The sequence below is a fragment of the Oncorhynchus clarkii genome, unplaced genomic scaffold (assembly GCF_045791955.1).
Source record: "Oncorhynchus clarkii lewisi isolate Uvic-CL-2024 unplaced genomic scaffold, UVic_Ocla_1.0 unplaced_contig_4447_pilon_pilon, whole genome shotgun sequence".
NCBI classification, from domain to species: domain Eukaryota; kingdom Metazoa; phylum Chordata; class Actinopteri; order Salmoniformes; family Salmonidae; genus Oncorhynchus; species Oncorhynchus clarkii.
The window spans coordinates 163,184-171,238 of NW_027260867.1; the positions used below are offsets into that span (position 1 = coordinate 163,184).

At 41.9% G+C, this 8,055-nt stretch overlaps 1 protein-coding gene across 1 annotated transcript; it reads left to right on the top strand.

Annotated features, from left to right (window-relative positions):
* The first annotated feature begins 280 nt into the window (after positions 1–280).
* LOC139401986 (sphingosine 1-phosphate receptor 1-like) lies at positions 281–6,096 on the top strand. Its single transcript, XM_071146023.1, has 3 exons — positions 281–433; positions 1,967–2,591; positions 2,771–6,096. Exons 2-3 carry the CDS (start codon positions 2,288–2,290, stop codon positions 3,697–3,699), a joined length of 1,233 nt encoding a protein of 410 aa, XP_071002124.1. The 5' UTR covers positions 281–433; positions 1,967–2,287; the 3' UTR covers positions 3,700–6,096.
* Positions 6,097–8,055: the final 1,959 nt, after the last annotated feature.

Here is an 8,055-nt window from a genome sequence, read left to right on the forward strand (position 1 = left end):
GTATTCGACTATAGAATCCAGCCATATGTTCTGTGGGTAAATTATATGAATTATATTTCTATGGCCCCAAAAAATTCAAGGAACCACAATACCAACAATATGCTTTTCTCTTTCCTCCTCACTTTTCCCTGCGTGTACTGCTTGTCCCTGTATTTTAAAAGTTGAATTGAGTCCCAAAACATCAATGGTTAATGTGTAGAGAGAGAGGAGAGAGAGAGAGAGAGAGACAGAGAGAGGAGAGAGAGAGAGAGAGAGAGAGGGAGAGGGAGAGGGGAGACGGAGAGAGGAGAGAGATTGGGCTAAAACCAACCCCCCTGGATTTTTCAGTTAGGTTCTGCTGCTCCGGTGTCTTGCTTGTCAGTTCTCTCTTGTGCGGTGGTTAGTGTGGATTCTCTTCAACGCATTGATAAGATCTCTACAAATAATATTCAAGGTAGGTTTATTTCACATCTGTATGCAATGTCGCAGTGCTAGTCTAAGTTAATAGAAAGCGTTTTACCAAACACGCAGTCATTGGATGCGTTGCTTTTACGCGCTAGAATTGCGTCTTTTGTAAAAGATAAGGGTGTCTGCAGTGTGCTGAATCTCTTCTCAGAACATGTTTGAATTCGGTTGAATCCAATTTCACTTTCTGTTTATTAGATTTCGTTTGACATGTATGTAGCCTGTTGTGTGGAATGCACAAGCCGTTAACTTATTTTTGGTCTGTGGACCGTGGGAACTTTACAGACCATGCCCATCGCAATGAGACGTTATTGGGGGTAATCAGCGTACGGCAATTAGGCTGAATTTAGACAGGCAGTCTTTTGACCAATTAAATCAGTTCTGATAAAGATCTGATGTGATTGGGGTAATTACCGGTCAATGGGATGAATTGGAAATGTAGGTATATCAGCACAAGACGTTGAAAAACGTCTGAACCAATTTTGCTTAGTGGGATGTGATTCCATGGAAATGTGCAGTGAGATACAACAACGGTCACTATCATATTTTTAAGAACAGTTAGACTTCTCTATATGTATCCTATTATATCCAGGCTATATTGTGGAATTTGTGTTGGCTATACATTTTTTTAGTTGTTTGTTTGAAACATATACATCCTATTAAATTGAGTATTCTAATTCCTAGCAATTCTATAGTTTGAACCTTGAAACGTCAAGTTTGTTGCCCTAATTTCATTGGCTACAGATTAGATTCGAGTTAACGTTTCCAGACAAGGCCATTTTTTAAATCTTACCATATGACTCAAGGCAAGAAAAAAAATCCATTCTCAAAACACAAGACTCAAAGGAATGCGACCCGGATGACACTTAATGGTTTTCTTACATAAACATTATCTGATCAAAGACATTCTCCACTCTGGTTTCGATTTCTTTTGACAAGGCATTATTTATGAAAGTATCTGCATTCCAGATTAAATTCCATACATTTTACATTGATTTCCTTCTGGAAACTTGAGCAACTCAAATTTACTCCAACCTACAGACATTTCACACATGACGAAGCTGGCAGGTGAAAGTGTCCGCGTGTGCCAACATTACGCACGCACTGTTATGTCGCTGAATGTCTAATATCGTTAACGTGATTAACTCACTCTTTAAACATAATTAAGGTAGTTAAGGAAAGAGCTTGAAACATTTCACATGGTCTCTTTAGGTACTCGCTAACTCAGTCAAAACCTTTACCCCAAGTGGTCACTATGTGTTTTAAACTAAGCGCATGTGTCGCTATCTTAATGTCGACGATAAGCCCAATGTTTTAATAAAAAAGGAATCACTATAGCAAACGTTTTAGGGCAACGAATTAAAGATTGCCTTCAATAGGCTCATTTAATTAAAATTAAAATGTAGATAAATGTTTTTAGTTATTTAAAAAAAAAATGTTTATTTGTTTTTCATTATGTGTTTGTAATTAGTCATACTGTACTGTTCTCACCCTAATGTCCTCTGTATTATTTAATTCACAGGAGTTGGACAATAAGCGGCTCGGTCAAGACCCCTTCAAACAGAGCACATGAGCACCCCCTGGTGGCATTGACAAGCATAACACCTGTGATCAGAAACGTGGGGAAAGAAAACCACTACCTGACTCAGCTGCAACTAACACCTATTGGATTATAGTTCTGTCATTCTATGGCGCGAAACTCACAGAGATCCCCCATACCAACTGGTATTGATCGGTAACTGAAGCATGACAAGTTAAACTATGCGTTAATTAATACCTAGAATAAGGTATTAAAAAGTCAACCAAAGAGTTCACTAAAGAAGACTTAACAAACAACAGAAACATGGAGATGGAAGCCTCCCGTGCTGCTTACGCTGGGGCCTTCCCCACTGAATCTATAGGCTCTCTACCCACCAACACCTCTCCAAGCCTGCTCCAATTCTTCTGGGATTACCAGAACAATGATGTCATTGTGACGCACTACAACTACACAGGCAAGCTCCAGACAGACCGGTATCGTGAAGGGTTAAAACCTGAAGCCATAGCCTTCCTGGTAGTGTGTCTTCTTATCGTCCTGGAGAATGCTGTGGTTCTAATAGCCATCTGGACCAATAAGAAGTTCCACCTGCCCATGTACTATCTCCTAGGTAACCGTTGTTGTTTTTGTCCTACACCCACCCCCCTTTCTTCAGAGGACAACTTGACTATACTATATTGACTATACTTGACTATACGTTATATAACTTTAAAAAAATGTTATGTTACAATATAATTTTTTTAAATCCACCATATGCAATTCCATTAATTTTCTATATTTTCTTCCTAGGTAACCTGACTCTGTCAGACCTCCTGGCCGGTGTCACCTACATGGCTAATATCATCATGTCTGGTCCTAATACACTGAGACTAACTCCAATACTCTGGTTTCTGAGGGAAGGAGGCGTCTTTATCACATTAGCCGCCTCCGTCATCAGCCTATTGGCCATCGCTATAGAACGCCACGTTACCATGGTGACAATGAAACCATACCACGGGGCAAAGAAGGGTCGGCTGCTGGCTCTGATCGGGGGGAGCTGGGCGTTAGCAGGGCTGCTGGGGGTGCTCCCCGTCCTGGGCTGGAACTGTATGGGTCATCTGGACCACTGTTCCACGGTTCTCCCGCTCTACGCCAAGTCTTACATCCTGTGCTGTGTGTCCGTGTTCAGCGGCGTGCTCCTCGCCATCGTCGTTCTCTACGCCCGCGTCTTCCGTATCGTGCGCACTAACACCCAGCGCCAACGCCTCGGAGGAGCAAAGGGAAGCCTTCGCAAAGGCCTCGCCAGAAAATCCCAGAAGTACATGGCGCTCCTCAAGACAGTCACTATTGTACTCGGCGTCTTCATCGCTTGTTGGTTGCCGCTCTTCCTCCTCCTCGGCCTAGACTCATTCTGCCCTGCCCGCCGCTGCCGACTGCTCCTCAAGGCGGACTACTTCCTGGGCGTTGCCATGGTGAACTCGCTCCTCAACCCCATAATATACACCCTGACCAGCAAAGACATGCGTCGCGCTATTTTAAAACTGCTCTGCCGCCCGTGTCTCATGACCAAGGACGGGCAGGTGAAGAGGATGGGGGTGCCGTTCCTGGAGTGTAGCTTCAGTAAGACGGAGGTGGCATCGAAGAAGCTGGAAGGCCTGGAGACGACGATCTCCTCTGGGAACATCGTCACGGCTCAGTCACCCATAAAGACTCTCTACCCCAAGCTCTTCAAGGTTTAAAGAGCCTAATGTGGATAGCTCTGTGATGGACAGGGAACTAACTCCCTATAGAAGATGGACAACATAAGTGCTCCATATGGCCTCCTGAAAAGACAAGACCTGAGGGACCCTTTGGGCAGCTCTGTGTTTGAGAGAGTAAACCATAGAATTAGGGGCTTTGTCCCTTCCAGTAATTGTATTTCTATGGAGTGAACTTCATATTGAAGTGGTGGACAACAGGAGTGCTCAATATGGCCACCTGAAAACTGCATCACTTCCTGTTTGGCAACTCAACTCCAATGGCCTCCGGCAGACTAGCCTACATCTATAGCTCTCTTCTGGCGAATGAACTAAACCTAAGAGCAAACCCTCAAAAAGACAGGTGAATGATCTATGATTGCGACAGATATAGCTACAGGTGTTTTTGATGAGAGCATCAAGTTCAGACATATCTCTCTTCAGCAAGTCTGTAGTGGTGCACTTGCAGCAATATCACCACATCAAAAGACTGATGTTGTAAGAATGATGACTAAACATCAAGCCAGGTGGAAGAAATGAAAATGTGAATTAAGCAACTCTTCTGGTATTCACAAAAACCTTCCAGAACTGATTTGCACTAAATTAACTCTGCATTGAGAGAGCATTGAAAGCCATGGATTAAGATTGGACATTCTGTTCTAGAACTAAGACTGTAAACTGGACATTCCAACCATGTTGAGTTGTTGTGGCGTGTGCGCCTCGGTTTACTTCACCCAACATTTTCTATGTTTTTGTTGTTGTTGTTTGAAATGCATTAAAGAAGGCATAATATGGACATAATAATAATATGCCTGTGGACACCTGGACTTCGCTGGCTCGAAGGTCCATGTTGTGCCTGTCTGTGTCCCAAATGACACCCTATTCCCTATACAGTGCACTACTTTTGACATTTGGGGTACACTCCGAGACGCCGGTTGTGATAACCCCATACAGCTACACAGTGTGCCCAAACAGAAGCCTATACAGGAAGTGGATGCTGTGTTCTTCACCCACCAGTTGCTCTTTGAAACACGAAACACAAACACACAATGGAAACCTACGCATGCACCTAAACATTATGGTACCTGGATGTGGAGGGAGATGTCAAACAATATTAAGATCACAGGATGCTGGTGAGGGGAGGACGGCTCATAATAATGGCTGGAATGGAATAAATGGAATGGTGTTAAAAGTCATATAAACCAAGTGTTTTCTACCGTTCCATTAATTATGTTCCAGCCATCACTATAAGCCCCTCCTCCCCAATTAAGGTGCCACCAGCCACCCGTGACTAAGATTATAATTTGAGTAGAAAATCGCCCCACTGTTTTAGTGGCATTTTAGCTGTTGTTCTGGGCTTACTCAGTCAAGTGGAAACTACCTGTTGGTTCCTGATTGGAATTCATATTTTAAATGCCATCACACACACTACAATACAAAAACACTACTATAAGAATGTCACTATGAACCCAACTACCTGCAGCTCTAATCAGTGATGGACTTCTTCCCCAAGCAAAGGACTTCATGCAGTCCTTCGTGTTCCTCTTGTGTTATTGTATCGATAAGAACCGTCTGTTGCACTTGGGGGTCTCTGTTTTGAAGACCGTGTTATAACCGATGAAACAACAGATCACCAGGTAACAGGTTACCATCCTAACCTGCTAGTCGGCATCATCCAGCTGCATTGGCTGTTTGGTAACGTTAGACTAGAACGTGCTTGTCAGCTATAAATCAAGATCAAAGAAGGAAGATACACAGATGTATACAGTGCAATTCTAAGTTACAAACCCATTGACACATCTGTTATTTCTGGCTTTAGAGAGGCTTTTCCTATACAGTCTATGGACCTGAATGTATATTTTTCAACATTTAAACTGGTAATGTCATCTAGCAATTCCAAAATAAATCGTGTTCTGTATTTGGATGGATGAGAAGGTGCACCATACTTTTGTACTGTGTGGTGTGTATTGAGCAATTTATTTTTGTATTTCTAAAGGAATTTGTTAGGGCTTGTACTTTGTACTGTAAAGTATATGCTTTTTGTACTACCAAGGTTCTACCATTATTAAAACAACTGTTTTCTGAAAAATCTGATTATAAAGTTGGTGTTCACTCTGCAGGATTATGCACAGGTGTACAGAGCCTTCAGAAAGTATTCCAACTCCTTTTCCATATGTTGTTGTTGCAGACTGGATTTGTCACTGGCCTACAGACAATACCCCATAATGTCAAAGTGGAATTATGTTTTACTAATTAATTCCAAATGAAAAGCTGAAATGTCTTAAGTCAATAAGTATTTTACTCCTTTGTTCTGGCAAGCCTAAATAGGTTCAGGAGTAAAATTGAGCTCAACAAGTCACAGAAGTTGCATGGACTCTCCAATAAAAGTGTTAAACATGATTTTTGAATGATGCCCTTATTTCTGTACCCCACACATCTGGAAGGTCCCTCAGTCCAGCAGTGAATTTCAAACACAGATTCAACCACAAAGACCAGGGAGGTTTTACAAAACCTCACAAAGAAGGGCACCTGTTGGTAGATGGGTAAAAATAAAAAAACAGAGGAAAACCTGGTTGTCTGATTCCAACAGACACTGGGAGACACATTCACCTTTCAGCAGGACAATAACCTAAAACACAGAGAGTTGCTTACCAAGAAAACAGTCAATGTTCCTTAGTGGACTAGTTACGGTTTTGAATTAAATCAACTTGAAAACCTATGGCAAGACTTGAAGATGGCTGTCTAGCAGTGATCAACAACCAACTTGACAGAGCTTTTAATTGTTTAAAAAAATATATGTAACCTTTATTTAACTAGGCAAGTCAGTTAAGAACAAATGTTTATTTACAATGACGGCCTACACCAGCCAAACCCGGACGACACTGGGCTAATTTTGCTCCGGCCTATGGGACTCCTAATTACAGCCGGTTGTGATACAGCCGGCCGTAAAATATTGTACTATCCAGTTATTCAAAGCTCTTAGAGTCTTACCCAGAATGACTCACAGCTGTAATCACTGCCAAATGCGATTCTAACAGGGGTGTGAATGCTTATGTGACTGAGATATTTATGTATTTAATTTTCAATTAAATTTGCTAAAATGTTTGAAAACATGTTTTCACTTTGTCCTTAAGGGGTATTGTGTGTAGATGGGTGAGAAAAACAACAATTGAATACATTTTGAATTCAGGCTGTAACACAAACCGTAGAGTAAGTCAAGGGGTATGAATACTTTCTGAAGGCACTGTATGTGTGTGTGTGCAAACCTGCGTGTACTTGTGCATACGTGCGTTGGCGTGCATGTCCTCCCCTCGTGGAGGAGCTGAGTGAGTGAAATAGCATTTCTTAGAGAACTGTGGCAGGAAACAGTCTCAGACCCCCCCTCTCCAACATCTGTTAATAACATTGGTCTGGATACTGTATAGCTTCTGACATGATTCAAATATTTCCGTCGTCCAGCTCCTGTCTGACTGACTGCGAACACACAAAGAGCCTATTCTTCAAAGCCAGGCCCCTGACACATGGCCTTCCTGTCTCTCTTAACCTGTTATACCAGGGTCGTATTAATACAGTATCAAACAGGAAGAAAAAAGACTGTAACAGGAAGGGATGACCACCTGAGCTTGTCCAATAAGAAAGGCTTGTTTTCATGATCCTTGGCAAAAAAAAAGTGTGGTGCACTAATGAATACATTAGTTACATGTAGACATAATGAGGTGTTGTTTCACCAGGCCATAATCCCAGCTCGTAACTCATCCAAGGTACACTAGTCTTGTCCTCTGGTTGTGCGTCATAGATACGGTCCAGAAATGGTCCAGAAATGGACATACACATGTATGGTAATAAAAGGGTTATAGGTTTCTAAAGCTCCACTCCAGTCTCCTTTCCAGTTCATTTGTTTACTGAACAAAAGGCATTTCTCAATAGGTGTTCCAGGGAAACTCATGACATGGGCAGGCAGGCCTTTCCTCTTCTGTTTTCCTTTGCCGATGACATCAGAGGGCACCATCAGACCAACTCCTTGAATGACCTTCTCCATGAACTTTACACTTGTGTCTAAAAAACCACCATTTTAAGTAGAAATTCTGTCTGTTCTATAGATTAGGGTCACAGTTAGGATCATTGAGTTGCCCCCTTTACAGTGAATAATATGTTTCACAAACAACCCCATGAGATCTATTTACTGGACATTTAAATCAATCCTAATAATCTACCCGGGTTTAACATGTAAAGATTATTAACCCCGTAGAGTGAAGTGTCTTTTGTTAGTATTGTGAGACTTTAAACACCTCTGGGTTATCTGTTTCTATAGCGATGGCTTTCAGGTTATTAGACGGTTCACAGTGAATAACACACACA